General features: G+C 44.5%; 1 protein-coding gene across 1 annotated transcript; it reads left to right on the forward strand.

Annotated features, from left to right (window-relative positions):
• rnf130 (ring finger protein 130) lies at positions 1-23,153 on the forward strand. The gene is made up of 8 exons (XM_070913462.1): positions 1-268; positions 10,230-10,421; positions 12,959-13,209; positions 14,156-14,227; positions 15,045-15,127; positions 15,503-15,599; positions 15,698-15,884; positions 23,041-23,153. The coding sequence occupies exons 1-8, from the start codon at positions 1-3 to the stop codon at positions 23,151-23,153; spliced, it is 1,263 nt and encodes a 420-aa protein (XP_070769563.1).
• The last annotated feature ends 1,654 nt before the right edge of the window (positions 23,154-24,807 follow it).

Consider the following 24,807-nt stretch of genomic DNA (forward strand, 5'->3'; position numbering starts at 1 on the left):
ATGATGCCCCCAAGGTGGATCCGTCTCCCCGTCCTGTCGGCCCTGGTCCAGGTACTGGTCCTGGTCCTGTCCCGCTCTGTGTTGGCGGCCCGCTCTGACAGAAACATGGTGTCAGAGGAGTACTTGGGCGTCACGGTGAACGCCACGGTGCTGGACGGACGAGGAAACACAGTCCACATGATGAGCAGTGATGACGGGACGTATGGTCAGAACTCACCCAAAATAGACACCAGGGGTATCGTCATCGCACCTGCACCGCATCATGGAGGTACTGACTCACAACACACCTGAGGTCACACTACTACTACTCATAGAACCTGGAGTTACAGTACGTACCTAACCCTCTATATCGTATAGGCTCCGCCCTCTAAGGCTGTCACTTGTGGGATAAGGCCAAAGCAGGATATAGTCTATGTAACAATAAGGGCTCCATGTCCAGCCACTGCACCGTGCCCCATATGCACCCCAGTGGCACCACACAGCAGAACACCTGACGTTCTCTGTGAGGGGATGAAGGCTGGGAACAAAATAAAGCTTACTGCTGTGAGGAAGAGGAGACAAAGGTTACTCACTGTAACAGTCCAGCTAGTAGCAGAGGCGGGAAAAAAGGCAGCTGACAGGCAGGAGGGAGAGCGCATAAACCAATCAGCTGATATCATTCACTCTGACTAAACACTCAGTACAGAAGCTCTGATGTTCAAGTTCTTCATCACCTCATTTAGGCCTCTGATCTTTACTGCTACGAAGAAAATGTGTTCCTTTCAATTATTAAGACCAAGAAAAGTGTAAAGATATATACATTGTTGAAGATGTGTGAAGTTAAGCATCCCCTGTGAGCCCTGGACAGGCCTGGCCCAGTCTAACCACTGCTGGTTCATCTTTTGTTCTGATTATCCAGTTTCATGAGGATCCAAATTGTAGAAGAGAGAACTGTCAGTCAATAATAATGTTCTCTACGAGAAACAGGAACAGGAGCTCGTCACACTGCACACTCAACCTCACCTCACAGGCACCCTTTGAAATTATGTTATGTTAGTTATCACTAAGGGGTGGTGTCTAAGGAGCAACATGTTTAAACAGCAGCTGAATTAAGTAAATCTCCGTGAAAACATTCTCTCTGATGAAAGAATCAAACTCTGACAGTGTCCAGCATTGTGTCTGAATCAGAGGAAACACAGTTTAGTTTAGTCAGCAGATTGTTGGGGTGATGAGACGAAGGAAGTCAAACTACAGGAATTACTGCTGAAGTCAGACAGACAGTCAGTCAGTCAGTCAGACAGACAGGGAACATCCTGACATTTAAGACCTTTAAACTACCTATCGTCCTCAGCTCCGTCGAGGTCTCTGAGGTCCTCAGTGGCTTCGTGCTGCTCTTTACTGGAGGAGAGGACGTTAACCAGATGTACATTTAACAAAACAAACAGTCTGAATCTTTTCTCTTGTAAAATCAAGAAACACTAAAGGTAAACAATAAATCTCACCTTTATGTTGCTTGTCCAAGTACATTTTCTGGATGTAGTAGATGTGGCTGCTGTTGTTGTAGTGGATGTAGTAGATGAGGGTACAGTTGTTGTAGTGGATGTAGTAGATGTGGGTGCTCTTGTTGTAGTGGATGTAGTAGATGTGGGTACAGTTGTTGTAGTGGATGTAGTAGATGTGGGTGCTCTTGTTGTAGTGGATGTAGTAGATGTGGGTGCTGTTGTAGTGGATGTGGGTGCTTTTGTAGTGGATGTAGTAGATGTAGTAGATGTGGGTGTTGTTGTAGTGGATGTGGGTGCTGTTGTAGTAGATATGGGTCCTGTTGTAGTGGATGTAGTGGATGTGGGTGCTGTTGTTGTCGTGGATGTGGTTGTTGTTGTTGTTGTTGTTGTTGTAGTGGTTGTAGTAGATGTGTTTCCTGTTGTAGTGGATGTAGTGGATGTGGGTGTTGTGGTGGATGTAGTAGATGTGGGTGTTGTTGTAGTGGATGTGGGTGCTGTTGTAGTGGGTGTAGTGGATGGGTGCTGTTGTAGTGGATGTAGTGGATGTGGGTGCTGTTGTAGTGGATTTAGTAGATGTGGGTCCTGTTGTAGTGGATGTGGGTCCTGTTGTAGTGGATGTGGGTGTTGTGGATGTAGCAGATGTGGGTGTTGTGGATGTAGTAGATGTGGGTGTTGTTGTAGTGGATGTGGGTGCTGTTGTTGTACTGGGTGTGGGTCCTGTTGTAGTGGATGGGTGCTGTTGTAGTGGATGTGGGTGCTGTTGTAGTGGATGTAGTAGATGTGGGTCCTGTTGTAGTGGATGTGGGTGCTGTATTTGTAGTGGATGTGGGTACTGTTGTAGTAGATGTGGGTGCCGTTGTTGTAGTGGATGTGGGTGCTGTTGTAGTGGATGTAGTATATGTGGGTGTTGTTGTAGTGGATGTGGGTGATGTTGTAGTGGATGTAGTAGATGTGGGTGCTGTTGTAGTAGATGTAGTGGATGTGGGTGTTGTTGTAGTGGATGTAGTAGATGTGGGTGTTTTTGTAGTAGATATGGGTCCTGTTGTAGTGAATGTAGAAGATGTGAGTTCTGTTGTTGTAGTGGATGTAGTAGATGTGGGTCCTGTTGTAGTGGATGTAGTAGATGTGGGTGCTGTTGTTGTAGTGGATGTAGTAGATGTGGGTGTTGTTGTAGTGGATGTGGGTGCTGTTGTTGTAGTAGATGTGGGCCCTCTTGTAGTGGATGTGGGTGCTGTTGTTGTAGTGGATGTAGTAGATGTGGTTGTTGTAGTGGTTCTAGTAGATGTGGGTCCTGTTGTAGTGGATGTGGGTGTTGTTGTAGTGGATTTAGTAGATGTGGGTGCTGTGGATGTAGTAGATGTGGTTGTAGTAGATGTGGGTGTTGTTGTAGTGGATGTGCGTCCTGTTGTAGTGGATGTAGTGGATGTGGGTGCTGTTGTTATACTGGATGTGGGTGCTGTTATTGTACTGGATGTGGGTGCTGTTGTTGTAGTAGATGTGGGTGCCACTGTTGTAGTAGATGTGGGTGCTGTTTTAGTGGATGTGGTATATGTGGGTGTTGTTGTAGTGGATGTGGCTGCTATTGTAGTGGATGTAGTAGATGTAGGTGTTGCTGTAGTAGATGTAGTGGATGTGGGCGTTGTTGTAGTGGATGTGGGTGTTTTTGTAGTAGATCTGGGTCCTGTTGTAGTGGATGTAGGAGATGTGGGTTCTGTTGCAGTGGATGTAGTAGATGTGGGTGTTGTTGTTGTGGATATGGGTGCCGTTGTTGTTGTAGATGTGGTTGCTTTTGTAGTGGATGTGGGTGCTGTTGTAGTGGATGTAGTAGATATGGGTGCTGTTGTAGTAGATGTAGTGGATGTGGGTGCTGTTGTAGTAGATGTGTGTGTTGTTGTAGTGGATGTGGGTTCTGTTGTTGTAGTGGATGCAGTAGATGTGGTTGTAGTAGATGTGGGTGTTGTTGTAGTGGATGTGGGTGCTGTTGTAGATGTGGGTGCTGTTGTAGTGGATGTGGGTGCTGTTGTAGTGGATGTAGTAGATATGGGTGCTGTTGTAGTAGATGTAGTGGATGTGGGTGCTGTTGTAGTAGATGTGTGTGTTGTTGTAGTGGATGTGGGTTCTGTTGTTGTAGTGGATGCAGTAGATGTGGTTGTAGTAGATGTGGGTGTTGTTGTAGTGGATGTGGGTGCTGTTGTAGATGTGGGTGCTGTTGTAGTGGATGTGGGTGCTGTTGTAGTGGACGTAGTAGATATGGGTGCTGTTGTAGTAGATGTGGGTGTTGTTGTAGTGGATGTAGTGGATGTGGGTCCTGTCGTAGTGGATGTGGGTGCTGTTGTAGTGGATGTAGTGGACGTGGGTGCTGTTGTTGTAGTGGATGTGGGTGCTGTTGTTGTAGTAGATGTGGGTGTTGTAGTGGATGTGGGTTCTGTTGTAGTGGATGCAGTAGATTTGCGTGCGGTTGTAGTTGATGTGGGTGCTGTTGTAGTAGACGTAGTAGATGTGGGTGTTGTTGTAGTGGATGTGGGTGCTGTTGTTGTTGTAGATGTGGGTGCTGTTGTAGTGGATGTGGGTGCTGTTGTAGTGGATGTGGGTGCTGTTGTAGTGGATGTAGTAGATATGGGTGCTGTTGTTGTAGTGGATGTAGTTGATGTGGTTGTTGTAGTGGTTGTAGTAGATGTGGGTCCTGTTGTAGTGGATGTGGGTCCTGTTGTAGTGGACTTAGTAGATGTGGGTGCTGTGGATGTAGTAAATGTGGGTGTTGTAGTAGATGTGGGTGCGGTTGTAGTGGATGTGTGTGCTGTTGTTGTGGTGGATGTGGGTTCTGTTGTAGTGGACGTAGGAGATATGGGTGCTGTTGTAGTAGATGTGGGTGTTGTTGTAGTGGATGTAGTGGATGTGGGTCCTGTTGTAGTGGATGTGGGCGTTGTAGTGGATTTAGTAGATGTGGGTGCTGTGGATGTAGTAGATGTGGGTGTTGTTGTAGTGGATATGGGTGCCGTTGTTGTTGTAGATGTGGTTGCTTTTGTAGTGGATGTGGGTGCTGTTGTAGTGGATGTAGTAGATATGGGCGCTGTTGTAGTAGATGTAGTGGATGTGGGTGCTGTTGTAGTAGATGTGTGTGTTGTTGTAGTGGATGTGGGTTCTGTTGTTGTAGTGGATGCAGTAGATGTGGGTGTGGTTGTAGTTGTAGTGGATGTGGGTGCTGTTGTAGTGGATGTAGTAGATGTGGGTGTTGTAGTGGATCTGGGTGCTGTTGTTGTGGTGGATGTGGGTGCTGTTGTAGTGGACATAGTAGATATGGGTGCTGTTGTAGTAGATGTGGGTGTTGTTGTAGTGGATGTAGTGGATGTGGGTGCTGTTGTAGTGGATGTGGGTTCTGTTGTTGTAGTGGATGCAGTAGATGTGGGTGCGGTTGTAGTGGATGTGGGTGCTGTTGTAGTGGATGTAGTAGATGTGGGTGTTGTAGTGGATGTGGGTGCTGTTGTTGTGGTGGATGTGGGTGCTGTTGTAGTGGACATAGTAGATATGGGTGCTGTTGTTGTAGATGTGGGTGCTGTTGTAGTGGATGTGGGTGCTGTTGTTGTGGTGGATGTGGGTGCTGTTGTAGTGGACATAGTAGATATGGGTGCTGTTGTAGTAGATGTGGGTGTTGTTGTAGTGGATGTAGTGGATGTGGGTGCTGTTGTAGTGGATGTAGTGGACGTGGGTGCTGTTGTTGTAGTGGATGTGGGTGCTGTTGTTGTAGTAGATGTGGGTGTTGTTGTCGTGGATGTAGTGGATGTGGGTGCTGTTGTAGTGGATGTGGGTGCTGTTGTTGTAGTGGATGTGGGTTCTGTTGTAGTGGATGCAGTAGATGTGCGTGCGGTTGTAGTGGATGTGGGTGCTGTTGTTGTTGTAGACGTAGTAGATGTGGGTGTTGTAGTGGATGTGGGTGCTGTTGTTGTAGATGTGGGTGCTGTTGTTGTTGTAGATGAGGATGCTGTTGTAGTGGATGTGGGTGCTGTTGTAGTGGATGTAGTAGATATGGGTGCTGTTGTAGTAGATGTAGTGGATGTGGGTGCTGTTGTAGTAGATGTGTGTGTTGTAGTGGATGTGGGTTCTGTTGTTGTAGTGGATGCAGTAGATGTGGGTGCGGTTGTAGTGGATGTGGGTGCTGTTGTAGTGGATGTGGGTGCTGTTGTTGTAGATGTGGGTGCTGTTGTAGTGGATGTGGGTGCTGTTGTTGTGGTGGATGTGGGTGCTGTTGTAGTGGACATAGTAGATATGGGTGCTGTTGTAGTAGATGTGGGTGTTGTTGTAGTGGATGTAGTGGATGTGGGTGCTGTTGTAGTGGATGTAGTGGACGTGGGTACTGTTGTTGTAGTGGATGTGGGTTCTGTTGTAGTGGATGCAGTAGATGTGCGTGCGGTTGTAGTGGATGTGGGTGCTGTTGTTGTTGTAGACGTAGTAGATGTGGGTGTTGTTGTAGTGGATGTGGGTGCTGTTGTAGTGGATGTGGGTGCTGTTGTTGTGGATATGGGTGCTGTTGTAGTAGATGTAGTGGATGTGGGTGCTTTTGTTGTAGTAGATGTGGGTGTTGTTGTAGTGGATGTGGGTCCTGTTGTAGTGGATGTGGGTGCTGTTGTTGTACTGGATGTTGTAGATACAGTGTCTGTTGTATTGAGGCACTGCAGAGGCTGTTGTAGATGTCGGTGTTGTTGTACTGGATGTGGGTGCTTTTGTTGTAGTGGATGTAGTAGATGTGGGTGCTGTTTTGTAGTGGATGTGGGTCCTGTTGTTGTAGTGGATATAGTAGATGTGGGTGTTTTTGTTGTTGTAGATGTGCGTGCTGTTGTAGTGGATATGGGTGCTGTTGTTGTAGTGGATGTAGTAGATATGGGTGCTGTTGTTGTAGTAGATGTGGGTGTTGTCGTGGATGTGGGTCCTGTTGTAGTGGATGTGGGTGCTTTTGTACTGGATGTTGTAGATGCAGTGTCTGTTGTATTGAGGCACTGCAGAGGTTTTCAGGCTGTTGAAGGTCGGAGTGTCTCTGCTCTGAAGTGTCAGATTACAGTCAGACAGTCCAAGGACACTGCAGCTGCTGGATGGAGCTCTGACTGTCTGCAGCATCTCAGAGAATTGAGCTGTGTGCTTTAATATCTGTTATAACGGCACTTTGATCAATCTGATACTGATGATTTCTGATGAGTAAATACCTTATTAATCCTAAAGGCTAAATGCAGCGTTACATGAAGTGCAAAAATGTTGGGACATGTAGAAATATTCCTGGCTGATTCTTTCACTTGGTATAAAAGAAACAATGATACATTATTTTTTACTGAAGAATGTGTCATGTTTTATAACAAGTAACTCTGCTGTCAGACAAATGTAGTGGAGTAGAAGTACAAAGTAATATAAAATCAAAAAAGTCAAGTAACTGGAGTATACTTGATTAAATTTAGTTACTGTTACTGTTATTTTCCAACAGTGGTCCATGTTGTATTCAAAGTTGGAGATGAAACGTTTGTTTCTTTGGTTTGATTTTATTATTCATGATTCATTTACACTTTATTAAACTTGATCTACAATAACGTGTAGGGCAGCCTATAGTGCTATGTGTAAACTTACCTTTTTATGGTGCATACAATATTAAGCCAATAAAATAATTATTATTTACAGATTCATTTAAACATCATGTTTTAATTTTAAACATACATGTGGAAGGGACAGTGAATCCTTAAATCTAACTGGATCTGTGGATGGCACATATTCCTACCTCAGTGAGATGTCTGACCCTGGTGAGTGGCACACAGCAGGGTGTCAGGCAGAGGGCCATATCAGCCCCGAGCTGTAGTCTTCACCTGTATTTGCTTTTCAGGTATGTGAGGGAGGAAAATTCACCTTCACAAAGATATGCTGTTGCAAAAGGCTCATCACTGCTTTTGCTGTCAATTCTGAGAAGTTTTCCAGAACTGGATGAGTGGTCTCGTTTATTTGTCTCTGTATGTACTGTCAGTTACTGCCAAACTTGCGCCATCTGGTGCATTGTCTTTGAACTGTAGAACTTTGGAAACTGTGTCCATCTCTTGTTCCTGTGCCAGGAGTCAGCCTCAGAAAAGTATATCCAAAATTTACCCTTGAGTGCCACCAAGTGCGCAACAATTGATCCCCATTGACATCAGGACAGCAGAAACTCCACACATCTTCTGTCGCAGACTGAAAACTCATCTTTTCAAACTGCACCTAGGAAAGAAATCTCTAATCTCTTATTGTTTCTTAATGTAGCACTTGAAGGAGTTTAGCATATTTGCTGAAGATGATTCTTGAAATTTTTGGGTTGTATCCACATGGTTGAAATGCATTTATTGTAAGTTGCTTTGGATAAAACTGTTAGCAAAATAAATGTGATGTAATGTGTATTGCGGCCTTGCATAAAACTGTTAAGTCTGCTCAGCTCTGAGAAAACATCTGCAAGATATGTAAGTTTAGTGACCCAGACATCGTCATTGAAATTTGCAGCCAGAAAAATGGTACAAATAATGGTAATGGTAATAAATGGTAGAGTCGTCCTGTAGACCAGTGGTTCACAACCTTTTTCTTAAGGGACCCTATTTTACCATTGTATATTACAAAAAGGGGGGAAAAGTAGCCTACTTCTTTTGAAATATCTTCATGTATATTTCATTATATTCATTGTATAAAACAACAGCACAGAACAATTACCTGTACAATCAACCAAAATAGTGAACGTAATACCTGCAGGAAGTTTGTGAAAAACTAGCAATTTGTATAAAATTGTGAACAGATATTGCAGGGTATCAAACGATTTTTCCTTATATTTTTCATTATCAAAGTTACTGTAAAAAAAAACACCTGCACACTCAGATTGTCGGGGGCACACTGGGCTGTCCCTCACCTGACGTCAAAGATGCGGGGGCACTCTGGACTACTTTAGGTGTTTATAGATATAAAAATGGTGGATGGAGTCACAGGGGGTGGTGTCACAACTGTCTCATTGTCTTTCATATTGACAGTAGAATTCATTCATGCCGTTGGCCAGGGGCAAGTCATGCGTGGAGTGGGGGGCTCTAGGGTTATAGTTGATGATCAGTTAAGTCAATTTTATTTATGTAGCCTAATGTCACAGATCACAATTTGCCTCAGGGGGCTTTAATCTTTCTGAGCCCCCTCCAGACAGAAGCAGACTCGTTTGGAGCACAGTTGTTTAGCGTCTCTCCCTGCCTTGCTAAACCTGTAGTTGGACTCTTTAAACCCTGGCTGTCCCCACTCCTAAACGCTTCTTCCTTTTGCAACCTTAGCTGTATGAGTTCAGCTGTGAACCAGGGTTTGTCGAGGTTATAACTCACCCGACGTTGTAGGACTTCATGGCCTCTGTGTACTCATCCGGACTGTTAGTAGCACTCCTGAAAACATCCCAGTCAGTACAGTCCAATGTCATACAGTCATGCACAAAGGTCCTCAGCTTTCATTTCTTCCTGTATTTATGACTCAGGAGGAGTATGATGTGGTCAGAGTGTCCCAGTGCAGCGTGGGGGACGGGTGGTATGCACTGGTGAAGGTTGTGTAACAGTGATCCTCTCTGGTTGGGCATTTAATAAACTGATGTGATTTAGCCTAGGTTAGCTAGCTAGATTCATGTGAATCTGTATTTTCAGACATATTTCAATTTTGAAAATAAATTTATCAAAATGATTAAACAAAAATCTCCCCTGCAGTAATTCTGAGGGGTTGCAGGTCCCCTGCTGAAGACCCAGGCATAAGTGTATTAGTGTCAATATCTGATATAACTGTCAACAGTTTGTTGACACGTTTGTAGTTTGTTATTATGGCTGGCATTGATTCCTGATATCTCCGACTGAATTACAAGTCGAGGCCGACATGAACTTTTTCCCTCAGGCTGCTCGTAATTAGAGTTTAAACATATGACGTGAACGTAGCATCATTACAGACAGGCTTGTACGTCCTGACTCTAACCCTGACGTCACTTCCTGTTTACTATATGTTGCACTGCATTTACTGTCTCCCATGTTGTTTGAGTGTCTGAACTCTGATTGTGTAAATGTCTCCACTATATGATGCCCTCAAACATTACACAATGTAGTAGAGTCCATGACACATACACTACTATCTGCTAACAATCCCACAATGCAATGCTCCATATTTTATAGATGAGACAAATAACAGTCATGTGACTCTACAACTGTCAGTGATGACGCAATGTGATGATCAATAAGTATCTGAAATCTGAATTCACTACTCACTGTAGACGGTCTGTTATGCAGGAAGTAGTGAATGATTGAGTGATTTCAGTCCACATGGTGTGACTGACTCAGGCAGAGCAAAGCATGCTGGGAAGGTGATGATGATTAAACTGTGTCTCTGCAAAGACAAGGACAGAGATCCCTGGCCCTGATCCTGGATCTGTTTCTGTGTGTCAGAGTTGAGACTGTGAAGGTATCGCTGATTATAGATTAGTTAAACCAGTAAACAGCACAGGAGTGGACTCCAGGTTTATTGGTATTATACACAAATAAAAGTGCTTTCATATAATACATTAAAAACATTAAAAAGGAAATACAGCATAAAACACTGAAAGGAAAATGTTAGACATTTTTAAATGTAAAAAGATAAAAACAGAAATAAACACTAGATAGAGAGACAGGTGTTAATCTGACAGAGAACAGTGTGTTGTCTTTGTAATGAAGCTGTTACTAACATAGTGACCATGGTAACGGTGTGTCTCCTCAGTGGTGGACCGACAGGGCTGTGACCCTGGCACTCGTTTCCTGGTTCCTCCCCGGAGCGTCCACTGGGTGGCGCTGCTGCAGAGAGGAAACTGCACCTTTAAAGAGAAAATCCTGAAGGCGGCCGCCTACAACGCCACGGCCGTCCTCATCTACAACAACTCCACCAACAAGACGGTCAAGATGGGACACGAAGGTCAGAGTCCGCGTGTTTTACTTACACTTCATCAGCGTTCAGTTGATGTGGTGAATCAGAATCAGAATCAGAAATACTTTATTGATCCCCGGGGGGAAATTACACAATGTGTTGGCAGTGAAGTTACAGGATGTGGTCTGTAACAGACATGGACAGTCAGCAGGTAAACAAGTACAGGCTAAAAAATGGGGCTCACACAGTATTACAGCACCGACCTGTGGGCGTCTATATTTAATCTGTGCAAAGTATGCATGCAGTGAAAAGTAGTTTCCAAGTAGGAGCCAATCAAAGGTCATGGTCAGTATCCAAAGTGAAAGGTCAAAAGAGGGGAGACATCAGCCCTGCCTCCAAAGTCCCAAGCTCGTCACAGCCTCGTGCTCACGGGACTGCATTCATGCATGCGGAGCAGAAATGCTCCCTCATGAGGATGCTTTTCCGCTCACGGATACTGTACTGTGCGCTCGTATCACGTGCACATGCCTGGTTTTTATGTGTGTGGGTTTGAGACTAATTAAATGCCATATTAATGGGAAACGTTAATTCTCAAGAAGTAGTGAGCTAATGGTTTGAGTCAAGCATAGAGGCTGTATTATGTGTATTACTTGCTTAAAATTCAAAAAGTAATAACTGGCAGTTGAGACTTTTCTTCATTATAATGATAACTTTAGCCAGTATAGCTAACTGTTAAAGTGACAGGAAGTGGCCTCCTTTCTTAGTTTATTGGAATGCAGTCAGTTCAAAGGCCTTAAGTAATGTTCACTTATTGGCATGAGAGCAACTGAAGGGACGTAATTCAGTATATGTGTGTGTGTCAATCTTACCATGAAGTACAGGTTGCTGTCAAAGTCAGTGTTTTTGATAGAAACTGGCTGGTTTAAACTATTCACATAAACTATGCATCAATATTGTGCCTTTTTATAGGAATAGATGACTGTCTCTACCACAAAGCGATATTTTCATCGCATGAACTTGGTTTCCATGGGAACACAGCCGTAGAGGCTTTCATCACACGGAAGTGGGCGTGGTTTCATCTAAAGTTGGTTGGAAAAAAACGACAGGTGCCACCTGTAGCTGAGGGTATTGGGGAGGGGAAACGGCTATCTTAGCTTAGCTTAAAGACTGGAAACAGAGGGAAACAGCTAGTTTAGTGTAGCAGAGGGGTTGGAAACGGGGAAACAGCCATCTTAGATTAGCATAAAGACTATAAACGGGGAAGGAGTAGGAGGAGGATGGTGAAGGTGTGTATGTGAGGAGTGACTTCCTGAGGATCGATGCCGAGTTCTAAATATAGAGAGGAAGGTGTCATTAATTGATGAGGTCACTGTGACCTCACGCTGTGCTTGTGTGTGTGTTACTGTTATCATGGTCCTGACAGCAGAAACAGAAACAAGTGATTTAGAGAGCAGAAAAGATTTATTAATAATAATAATAAACTTTTCTTTTCTTAAGCTCTCTTCAAAAATGCAGTTCAAAGTTTTTAACAAAACAGACACTTTAAACAAACAATTAAAATATTATAATACATATACATACATTATACTGCAGTACAGTGGTGTAGTATTATAATACAGTACAGTGTAGTACTATTTTACTGCAGTACAGTGTAGTAATGTTATAATGTAGTACAGTGTAGTACTTTTATACTACAGTACAGTGTAGTAGTGTTATACTGCAGTCCAGTGTAGCACCCTGTTATACTGCAGTACAGTGCAGTACCCTATTGTACTGCAGTACAGTGTAGCAGTGTTATACTGCAGTACAGTGTAGTAGTGTTATACTGCAGTATAGTGTAGCACCCTGTTATACTGCAGTACAGTGTAGTACCCTATTGTACTGCAGTACAGTGTAGCAGTGTTATAGTGCAGTACAGTATAGTACCCTGTTATACTGCAGTACCGTGTAGTACCCTGTTATACTGCAGTACAGTATAGCATCCTGTTGTACTGCAGTACAGTGTAGTACCCTGTTGTACTGCAGTACAGTGTAGTAGTGTTATACTGCAGTATAGTGTAGTAGTGTTATACTGCAGTACAGTGTTGTACCCTGTTGTACTGCAATACAGTGTAGTTGTGTTATACTGCAGTATAGTGTAGTAGTATTATACTGCAGTACAGTGTAGTACCCTGTTGTACTGTAGTACAGTGTAGTACCCTGTTGTACTGCAGTACAGTGTAGAGGTGTTATACTGCAGTACAGTGTAGTAGTGTTATACAGCAGTATAGTGTAGTAGTGTTATACTGCAGCAGACCACACCCGGTCCTCTCAAGTGGACTCTAACCCATTACTGTGAAACACCTGATTCATCTGATTACTTGGTCCTGTGCCTGATGGTTGTGGTTGTGGTTGTTGTTCTAGTTCTGGTTCTGGTCCTGTTCTTGGTCTTGGTCTTGGCTTGGATCACGTTATTGTTCTTAGTCTTGGTCTGGGCCTTGGCCTTGGGTTTGGTTCTCAACCTGGTTCTGATTCTGCTCCAGTTTCTTTTTCTTGTTCTGATTCTAGTAGTGGTTCTGATTCTGATCCTGGTTCTGTCTGTGCAGGTACCGGTGACACAGTGGCAGTGATGATCACAGAGGCGTACGGGAAAGAGATCCTGGCTCACCTGGAGCGGAACCTGACGGTCCTGGTCTCTGTGGTGGTGGGCCAACGTGGTCCCACCAAAAACATCAACCGAGGCTCGCTGGTCTTCGTCTCCATCTCCTTCATTGTCCTCATGATTATCTCGTCGGCCTGGCTCATCTTCTACTTCATCCAGAAGATCCGCTACACCAGCGCCCGCGACCGCAGCCAGGTAACATGCTAACACACTGGTATCACACAGCTAACTCTTCTCGTCCTCCTCTCCTGCTCCTCCTCTTGAATCGTTAATATTTAATATTGAGGTGAATCTCTGCTGAAAGTTTAATGGAATAGTGGGTGGTCACGTCCTCCCCCTCTCCCCCTCCCCCTCCCCCTCAGTGTAATCTAACCCTCCTCTCAGGACTCTGTCTCCCCCCTCCATCCCACCTCCATCTGCTGCAGATCAACCTTCACTTCACCTCCCTGTAGTCACACTTTCAGTCTCTCACATAATCTGCAGTAAACACAAAGTACAGCTGAGGTTGATAGTGCAGACAGTAGTATTCACAGTACTGTAGTACACTGGACCCCTCATACAGACAGTAATATTATTCAGAGTACTGTAGTACACTGGACGCCTTATACAGAGAGTAGTAGTATTCAGTATTCACAAACGTGGACTATAAGTACTAATAGATTCACTGAGACTGGTAAAGTGGTAACAGGTGAAGGGTGGAGGATGAGTACTAATTGAAAGTTAAAGTTTTCAGCTTTGATTTAAAGGCCTCAACAGAGTCTGAATGTCTGAAGTCAGCAGGAAGATTATTCCAGAGAAAAGGGTCTCGATAGGAAAAGGTCCTGCAGCCAGCTGACTTCTGTTTAACTCTGGGGACGGACAGGAGGCCAGGACTCTGAGAGAAGACAGGATGGGACATGAGGTTTAATAAGATCACAGAGATGAGAAGGGACGAGTGAAGTGACGAGTCTCTGTGTCTCTCTGTGTGTCTCTCAATGTGTCTCTGTTTGTCCTCAGTGTTCACCTTCTTTTGTCTGTCTTTGTTTGTGGGTGTCGTCCTTCCTTCGCAGTAGACTGTCGGCACTAATGATCATTGGGTCTGATGTTACACTATTACAAATATGTTCAGGATGTGATAATCTGTCCCCCCTCTGTCTCTTAGCGTCGTCTTGGTGATGCAGCAAAGAAAGCCATTGGGAAGTTGACCACGAGGACAGTGAAGAAAGGAGACAAGGTAAACACTAAGCATTTACGGACCAAACAGTTCTGGCTAGCTCCCCCTAGAACTACATACCTTGAAGGTATCCGTATACCTTAAAGGTAAGTCAGCGGTTGGTATAGCAACGTCACTCACGACTCACTCAAGATTTTTATATTTTGCTTTGACAAGTCAAAACCGTGTTGTGTTTATCAGCCTCCAGACAAACTAATATTAACTCCAGCTGCTGACAGTCAGGACATCACCGTTATTTAACCCGTTTAGTTTCTGTGTCCAAACAAAACAACAGCTAATGTAACACTCAGCAGCAGGTGTGATACGTGGTGGGCAGTAGGACCCAGTGGTTTCAGGTATTTATGTTGTTGACCTTCAGGCTGCAGATGAAACAGTGATGGATGTCCACACACACAAAGGTCAGAGGTCACAGGATGATGGTGAGGGAAGATAAACCCGACAGAGATGAAAATATAAATCAGATCTGATTAGTTGCTGCGAGCTGAGAGGAATTTACAACTATTTAGCTGTTTAAACCTGCAGGAGACACTGACATTAACCAGTTAATACACTGACCAGTTAATAGTCTGAGCAGTTAATAGAATGACTAGTTAATAATCTGACCAGTTAGGAAACAGCTGAGCAGAATGTCAGCGGGATTCACAAGTTTATCTGTTTAAAATAGCTGCAAAGAGATTCAAAACCACCACAAAGAGACCCTAAACGCCCCATAATTCACACAAGGTATCATGAGGCTCAGAATAATGTTGATAAACCGTTGAAGAGTAAAGTTGTTAATGTTGTTAAACGTGTTCACTTACGTTTTTCTGTGTTGCAGGAAACTGATCCAGATTTTAACCACTGTGCGGTGTGTATTGAAGCATACCAGTTGAATGATGTGGTTCGCATTCTGCCCTGCAAGTGAGTCTGAAAACACCAGTAGAGACTGTTTACACAGGGTTCTCATACTGTAATAACATTCTGGACCATAGTTTTATATGACTAATGAAATTCACCCTGTGCTGCCAGTGTCACCAGTCAGACCAGTATCACATGGATTGATTCAACTTGGACTCTCTAAAGTCACTTCTCTTCCATAGGTCTTTATTTCCTCCTCAGAATTGACAGAATTATTACAGCTACATTTGAAAAACATCACATATAACCTTCAGGCTGCTAACTGAATCTTCTCAGATGATTTGACTGCTGATGCATTTTCAGTCCTGCCTGTTAGTTATGAGGGTTTAGTGATATCATCTTCATCACATCAGATGAAATGTGTCTGTCTCACTGCAGACATGTCTTCCATAAAGTGTGTGTGGACCCCTGGCTGAACGAACACTGCACCTGTCCCATGTGTAAACTCAACATCCTCAAAGCTCTTGGCATCATGGTGAGTCATGGCTGACATAAACAACAGAAACAGACCTGCTGTGTTTGTATGACAACCATTGTTATCTTTCTCTTTTCCTTCTGTCCTCTTGTCTTCAGACCAGTCTTCCCTGCGTGGACAGTGTGGTGTTGGACGTGGAGCGTCTGGGCATCAATCAGGCGTCCGGCAGCCAGAGGGCGCCACTGGGTGATAGCAACCAGCCATCCATCAGCCTAGAGCCGCTCAGCCCCCCCCACCCTGAGGCCACACCCAGAACACCTGCTGACATCACCATCGCCGTGACCAGTAAGAGCAAAGTGATAGGCCCTGTTCAGACCTGGTATTAACATCCATCCTGGGTGATTCGATCATAAGTGGACAGTGTGAATGCACCCAAGACGCATGGAGGACGCATTGAGATCTGATCGCTCAGACCACATTTGGAGGTGGTCTTGGCCACATGGACACATTCTTTTAACAGTGTGTACAGGAATGTGTCCTGGGCCACATTGAAGGACAGCCTGCTCTACTGAAGTCCTCTGTGTAAGCGGAAGAATGCACTCACTCGCGCATTAAAGTATTTGGTCTTTGCAAACAGAAATGATGTACGTGTTTATCCACATATAGAGCAGGGAAGTGAGATCTGATCACAAGTGGTCACTCGAGACACATTAATGCCAGGTGTGCAGAGACATACAGTTGTGATTGGATCACCCAAGACATATGTTAATACCAGGTCTGAACAGGGCCATAGAGCAGCGTTACACTGTCATAGAGCAACATTACACTGTCATAGAGCAACATCACAATGTCTTAGAGCAACGTTTCACTATCATAGAGCAACATTACACTGTCATAGAGCAACTTCACAATGTCTTAGAGCAACGTTACTCTGTCATAGAGCAACATCACAATGTCTTAGAGCAACGTTACTTTTTCATAGAGCAACTTCACACTGTCATAGAGCAACTTCACAATGTCTTAGAGCAACGTTACTCTGTCATAGAGCAACTTCACACTGTCATAGTGCAACGTGACTCTGTCTTAGAGCAACTTCACACTGTCAGAGCAAACTTACTCTGTCTTAGAGCAACATTAATCTGTCATAGAGCAACGTTACTCTGTCATAGAGCAACATTACACTGTCATAGAGCAATGTTACACTGTCTTAGAGCAACTTCACAATGTCATAGAGGAACTTCACACTGTCAGAGCAACATTACACTGTCTTAGAGCAACTTCACAATGTCAGAGCAACGTTTCACTGGCATAGAGCAACGTTACTCTGTCATAGAGCAACTTCACAATGTCAGAGCAACGTTTCACTGGCATAGAGCAACATTACACTGTCATAGAGCAACGTTACACTGTCTTAGAGCAACTTCACAATGTCAGAGCAACTTTAGACTGTCATACAGCAATTTCAGACTGTCATAGAGCAACATTACTCTGTCTTCGGGCAACGTTACAGTGTTTCTCACAGTTAGCCCCCACAGTTTCTCGGTTGAAAAGCGATCGATCTAATCAGCACCACAAGCGGGTCTAGTGATGTTTTCAAGCTGTTGTCAAACTTTCAGTTTAAATCAGAGATTAAAAGTGTTTATCTGATCTGACATTAATAAACATATGAGCATGCCCACGAAGTAGAGGGACACTCATCCACCCCTCAGTCTGTCTGAGTTGTTGGGCTGCTCTGCTCAGGACTGCTCTTAACTACTACTCAGGTTGTTCCGTTTGTCTCACAGAAAGACCTTTTTCTGTAGTGAAGGAATTGGTAGGTAGGAGGTTGTTTCTTGATGGACAGATGGCTTTACTTGTTGCTTTTATTTAGCTCAGTACTTTTTTAAGATACTTTGAAGTTGTGCCCTCTCCAAACATGCTGGTGGAGAGAGGTACTTTTTTTCACTCTGGAATTACTTTCATTGAAACATCGGACAGTCGCGGAGTAAGAGAGGTGGGTCGAGACAACAGAGGCTTATGGAGAAGAGGAGATATAAGCCGTGTCTCCCCTCTCATCATGGGCAATGTGAGATCGCTGGCAAACAAGATGGATGAGCTAACGGCGCTGGCCAGGAGTCAGAGGGAGTACTGGGAGTGTAGTTTAATGTGCTTTATGGAGACATGGCTGCACCAGGACATTCCCGATGACAACGTCTCCATCAACGGCTTTCAGACTGTCCGGGCCGACAGGGATTGCACCGGGAGCGGTAAGCGTAAAGGAGGGGGGCTTGCCGTTCTCGTTAACAACAGGTGGTGCAATCCTTCCCACATCACCATCAAGGATCGTGTCTGTTGCCCAGGGAATTCTCACATGCCATTGTTGTGACTGTTTACTCCCCCCCCCCACCCTCTGCCAACCAGAAGTCGACGTATGATGTCATTCACTCCGCCATAGCCCGTATACAGACTCAACACCCGAATGCATTCATTGCTATTTCGGGTGACTTCAAGCACGTCACCATGGCTAAGACACTTCCCACCCTCACACGGTATGTGAGCTGTCCTGCTAGAAAGGAGAGGACCCTGGACTTGCTGTATGCTAGCTCTGGGTAGGTCAGACCACAACCTAGTGCACTTCAACCCCTGTTATGTGCCTCTGGGGAAGAGCCAGCCTGCAACCATAAGGACAGTGAGGAGATGGTCGGAGGAGGCTTATGAGACACTTCAGGGATGTTTTGAGGTGACTGACTGGCAGGCATGGAGAGGACATTGATGGGCTCACAGACTACATCAACTTCTGTGTGGACTCCACCGTCCCAGCAAGGACTGTCCATTGTTATTCAAATAACAAGCCATGGGTGACAAAGGACATCAAGGCCATACTGAACAAAAAGAAGAGGGCCTTCAGATCTGGCAACAGAGACGAGGTGAGAACGATCCAGGGGGAACTGAAGGTAAAGATCAGGGAGGTCAAGGAGAAGTACAGGAGGAAGCTGGAGTGGAAACTCCAGCAGAACAACATTAGAGAGGTCTGGAGTGGAATGAGGACCATCACGGGTTACAGGCCAACCAACAGCAGAGGAGTTGAAGGAAGTGTGGACCGGGCCAACGAACTGAATCTGCCTCCAACCTTCACCTTTTCCACTCCCCCCTCCCCCTCCTGCTCCTCACAGCCCCCCACCCCCCTGTGAGACTTTTTCCTCACACCTCGTTCCCCAGTCCCCAGGCTGACGGCACTTTTCAACCTGACGACTCCACCCCTCCCCACCGGTCACCTCTACAGTGTGCTTCACTGCTGACCATGTTAGGAGACAGCTGATGAGACTCCACTCAAGCAAGGCTGCAGGCCCTGATGGTGTCAGCCCCAGGGTGCTTAAAGCCTGTGCCCCCCAGCTATATGGAGTACTTCACCATGTCTTCAGCATGAGCCTGAGTCTTCAGAGGGTCCCCGTGCTGTGGAAGACGTCCTGTCTCGTTCCTGTGCCGAAGACGCCGCCTCCCAGTGGCTCCAGGGACGACAGACCCGTGGCACTGACCTCCCACATCATGAACACCCTGGAGAGACTCGTCCTGGATCAGCTCCGGCCCTTGGTCAAGCCACACTTGGACCCCCTCCAGTTCGCCTATCAGCCCCAACTTGGAGTTGAGGATGCCATCATCTACCTGCTCAATCGTGTCTACGCCCACCTGGATAAGCCGGCTAGCACTGTGAGAGTCATGTTTTTTGACTTCTCCAGTGCGTTCAACACCATCTGTCCGGCTCTACTGGGTGAGAAGCTGACGGAGATGCAGGTGGATGCCCCCCTAGTGTCCTGGATTGTCAACTACCTGGCTGGCAGACAGTGTGGTCAGCAACACCGGGGCCCCGCAGGGGACTGTCCTCTCTCCCTTCCTCTTCACCATCTACACCACGGACTTCAGCTACTGCACAGAGACCTGCCATCTTCAGAAGTTTTCTGATGACTCAGCAATAGTTGGATGTATCAGTAAGGGTGATGAGGATGAGTACAGGGCTGCTGTGGACAACTTTGTCACAACTTTGTCACGAGGACCAAGGTGCAGATGACCCCTGTTTCCATCCAGGGGGTCAGTGTGGACATTGTAGAGGATTACAAGTACCTGGGAGTTCACATAGACAATAAAGTGGACTGTGGCCAGTGACGTTGTGGGGGTGGAGCTGGACTCTCTGACGGTGGTGTCAGAGAGGAGGATGCTGTCCAAGCTGCGGGGCATCTTGGACAATGTCTCACATCCTCTCCATGACGTACTGGTCAGGCACAAGAGCAGCTTCAGTGGGAGACTCATTCCTCTCAAATGTACAACAGAGCGCCACAGGAAATCATTCCTGCCTGTGGCCATCAAACTGTTCAACTCCTCCCTCTGAGTGTCAGACACTCAGAAGAAAGAGACTGGAAACCTGGACCTACTTCACCTGTTCATATACTACCTCATTATTTATTCTCTAAATGTGCCAGTGCAATACATACATATATATATACAGCGGGGGAAATAAGTATTGAACGCATCAACATTTTTCTCAGTAAATATATTTCTGACATTTTCACCAGATGTCGGTAACAACCCAAGTAATCCACACATACAAAGAAATCAAAACATATATGTCCATAAATTAAGTTATGTGTAATAAAGTGGAATGACACAGGGAATAAATATTGAACACATGAAGAAAAGGAGGTGCAAAAAGGTATGGGAAGCCATGAAACCAGCTGAAATCTGTCAGTATTTAGGAAGCAATCCTGCCCCCATCAGTGCAAATTAATATCAGCTGGTTTAGTCCTAATTGATGGCCTATAAAAAGGTTTCTCATTACCAAGGTGTCACACAAGAAGCATCTCATGATGGGTAAAAGCAAAGAGCTCTCTCAACACAAAACATACTGATGGCATTGGTTATAGATGTATTTCTAAACTTCTGAATGTTCCAGTGAGCACCGTTGGGGCCATTATCCGGAAGTGGAAAGAACATCATTTCACCATAAACCGGCCACGACCAGGTGCTCCTCATAACATTTCTGACAGAGGACAGAGGAATAATCAGAAGAGTTGTCCAAGAACCAAGGACCACTCGCGGAGAGCTTCAGAAAGACCTGGAATTAGCAGGTACAGTTGATGCCATGACCTGTATGCGCGCTCACCACGCAAGACATCATTGCTGAAGGAAAAGCATGTTGAAGCTCGATTAAAGTTTGCTGCACAACATTTGGACAAGCCTATGAAATACTGGGAGAATATAGTCTGGTCAGATGAGAGCAAAACTGAACTCTTTGGATGTCACAGCACACACCATGTTTGGAGGAGAAATGGCACTGCACATCACCCTAAAAACACCATACCAACAGTGAAGTTTGGAGGTGGGAACATCATGGTGTGGGCCTGTTTTTCAGCATATGGTACTGGCAGACTTCATATAATTGAAGGAAGGATGAATGGAGAAATGTACCGAGACATTCTTGATAAGAGTCTGCTGCCATCTACCAGGATGCTGAAGATGAAACGAGGGTTGACATTTCAGCAAGACAATGATCCCAAGCACACAGCCGAGGAAACTCTCAATTGGTTTCAGAGAAAGAAAATAAATCTGTTAGAATGGCCCAGTCAATCACCCGACTTGAATCCAATTGAAAATCTATGGAAAGAACTAAAGATCAGAATTCATAGAAGAGGCCCACGGAACCTTCAATATTTGAAGACAGTTTGTGTGGAAGAATGGGCAAAAATCATACCTGAGCAATACATGCGACTCGTTTCTTCATACAGGAGGCGTCGTGAAGCTGTCATTACCAACAAAGGCTTTTCTACTAAGTAGTAAATAAATTTCAGCAAGCGTGTTCAATACGTTTTCCCTGTGTCATTCCACTTTATTACACATAGCTTAATTTATGGACTTATTTGTTTTGATTTCTTTGTATGTGTGGATTACTTGGGTTCTTACTGACATCTGGTGAAAATTTCATGTCAATAGCCCCATCAGAAATATATTTACTGAGAAAAATGTTGACGCTTTCAATACTTATTTCCCCCGCTGTGTGTATAAACACATACATATATATTGTTATTGTATATATTTTTTACTTTTATTTTCACTTAAATACTGTAAATGTGTATATTTTTATTTTTTATTTTCTATTTCTTATTTTTATATTTTGCACATTCTTTAGCTCTAAATTTATGCTACTTTCTAATCTTGAATGGGAGCACCGGTACTGTCCAATTCCCCCCCCCCGGGGATCAATAAAGTATTTCTGATTCTGATTCTGAGCCCGGGACTGAAAATCTCCTCCTCCCGGCCGTCTAAAACTCCTGTGCTGGCGGTCTAAACACCAGCAACACTCCCCTGGTGTTCAGAGCTAACTGAGCTAACGGCAGCTACAGTAAGCAGCAGTTAGCAGTTACTTTCTAAAGCTTTCTGTCCATCAGGAAACTCCATAAATCACTGAGAGTTGAGGCAGAGCAGCCGGAGGACATCAGAGGGAAAACCAGAAAACATTTTCCCCATCAAATGATCGAGTGTCACCAAAATCAGTGAATAAAGTTGTGTTTTTGTACAGTAATCAGTGAGGCCCAGTCCCCAGAAACACTCAGCTCCAGCAACATCTATCGTTTTTCCAACCTACTTCATGTCTCATTTGTGGTCTGATAAACAGGAAGTTCATCACATTCAGTCTCCATATTTCTATTTTCCAAGCTAAGTTACTGTTGCTGTCATGCAGTCGGCCACAGCGGCTCAGTATGAAGCGGTGCGCTGTGCTCAGGGCTCAGAAGTGTCCCCCTGGCCCTCGTGCAGGGAGCCGGCCAATCACAAGAAAGTGGGCTTTTAGGGAGGCAGGCCTTGAAGAGACAGGTGCTCAGACGGCTTGTGTCAGACAGAGGGTGAACTGAAGGGCTGCATGAAGGGCCACAATAGGATGAAGAAGGACTTATTTGATCTGTGGATCATGCAAAGCTGCTCTAGTGGAGTCCCAGAATACAGATAGAGAGCTGGAATACCTCCTCTTTAAACAACATCCTGTTCACAGGTAGCTGTTACTAAATCATCGGTTATTGTGTTGATAAATATTGATTCTTATTGAATAGTTTTTTAGTCATGTATTTTGTAGATGTATTTTTATATGATAACACAGTGCATATTGTTGTGGTGTGATTATTCTGATTTCTATTGAATGAAGATGAAGTCACATTTAGTTTCCCACCACAGCTTTACTTGTGGCCCATGTAAATTCCCATTTGTAATCTGTTTACACCTTTTGAGAAACAGTGATTTCAGTGACTAGAGGTGAATTTAATGGTTGTATTCACATAAATAACCCATCATTATAAACCTGCACAAAAAGCATCAAAAATTCTTCGGCTTAATGGTGCCTCCATGAATAAACCCTTAACGCAGCCCCGAATGTGTGGGGCTGTTTTTTAAATAAAGAATTCATCTTCTTAAAAAAAAGGGGCAATTTTCGTGATAAGCTTTTGTTTTAAAGTGGATGTTGACTGTGTTTCTGTCTCGTCAGGCGGCGGCCACTTCTTCAACAGGAACTCGATGTCTCCACGCAGCATCGTCTGTGAGATGGAGCTGCCGGACATCCAGGCCTCGCTTGACCTCTACGACGACAACAAGTCCTGAGGCCTGTCGTCATTGTTATGACCCCCTACCACCACCTCTACCTGCTGATGGATAAACAACTTTTTATGGACACAGGAAGTGTTTATGGAGTGTTTCCTGACAGTAGGGGTGTCTAATAAGAAAACCTGGATGAACTTTAAAACATCATTTATTCCATCAGACTTTCTTCAGACTCGTTAGCTCGACACTCTTATGTTTTTATTTTCCCCAGAACAAGTAAAACTTTGGTGGGACCGGAGCTGTCATTTGGGTCAAATTGTTAAAAATACGTTTTAAAACAAATAATCCAGAGAACTGAACTTTACATCCAACTCCAGCCCAGGAACCAGAACCTGAACTTGGTTCCTCTGGTTGAACCGGTGGAAATGTTGTTGTTGAGGTCCTAGAAAAGTTCCTGGTAAAGTTCTGGAGTCCCTAAAAGCACCCTTGTGGTCCTGGAAAAGAGTTTCTGTAAAAGTTCCAGGCTCCAGAATCCTGAAACAGTTCCTACCAAGGTTCCTTGATGCCTAAAAAGGTTCCTTTAAAAATTTCAGACTTCCCAGGCTCCTGGAAAAATTTCAGAGATTCTAGTTTCTTGGGTTCCTGGAAAAGTTTGTGAGTTTCTAAAGATGTTCCTGATTTCCTCAGTGGTTTCCTGAACTGGTTCCCAGGCTCCATTGTAAAGGTTCCCTGAAACATTTATTGGATTCTAAGAAGACTTCTATGAAGACGTTCCTACAAAGGTTCCTCAAATGGTTCCTGAGGCTTTAAAAAGGTTCTGGTGTTCCTGGAAAACGGGTTTGTACCTTAGACTGTCTTACTTGAAAGCATCAGGGCCAGAACCAGAACAAACCCAGAAAAAGTTCCTGTCAGTGTTTTCTGATGTTCTCGTTCAGTCAGTCGTAACTCTGCACATTTGGAAATCTGTAACCTGACCCTCTGATTGGCTGACATGAAGATGACATCATTAACAGACTCTTCTGGACTTCAGTCAAAGTCTGGAGTCTGTCTAAAGACCTGCCCTGGATCATAATCCCTTGACTATAGATACTAAACTGGTTCTCCCTGTCCATCATGAGACTGGAACCGGGACCAGAGGAAGACCTGGACCCGGATCCTCTGTAGAGACTCTGGAGGAAACAATCATGTGAACTTTAACAGTGTTAACTCCCCTGTAACAAAAAACAGTTTCTCTGTAGAACAAAGAGACATTAGATTTAAAGGAACAGTCCCAACATCTCAGTAAACCTCCTGTTCTCTGTGTTCAGTAACGTCCAGGGTCCTCGGCTCTTCTTATAAAACAAAATAGAGATTTAAAGGGACACTTCAACTCCATGTATTACAACCTCTTGTTCTCTTCTCCAGAGTCAGGCAAGAAGATGAGTAGCATAGCTTAGCACAAATACTGGAAGCAGAGGGAAACTGTTAGCCTAGCTTAATGAAAAGAGGGAAAATTAACCTCCAACAACCTCAAGTCTGTTAGTTTACCGGCTAGTCAGCAGTGCATTCTGGAGTCAGCTGGCTTAGTTGACAGTAGAGTCACCACATCTGCAGACCTCACATCAGGGCTCCCCTTACAAGAGAGTGTCCTGGAGGTGAGTAACTTCCTGAACTGCCTCAAACTGTAAAGCAAAAAAACAAGTAGGTTAACTTTGATTGTGTTTTTACAAGTTCA

Source organism: Enoplosus armatus, chromosome 10 (genome assembly GCF_043641665.1).
Source record: "Enoplosus armatus isolate fEnoArm2 chromosome 10, fEnoArm2.hap1, whole genome shotgun sequence".
NCBI lineage: Eukaryota > Metazoa > Chordata > Actinopteri > Centrarchiformes > Enoplosidae > Enoplosus > Enoplosus armatus.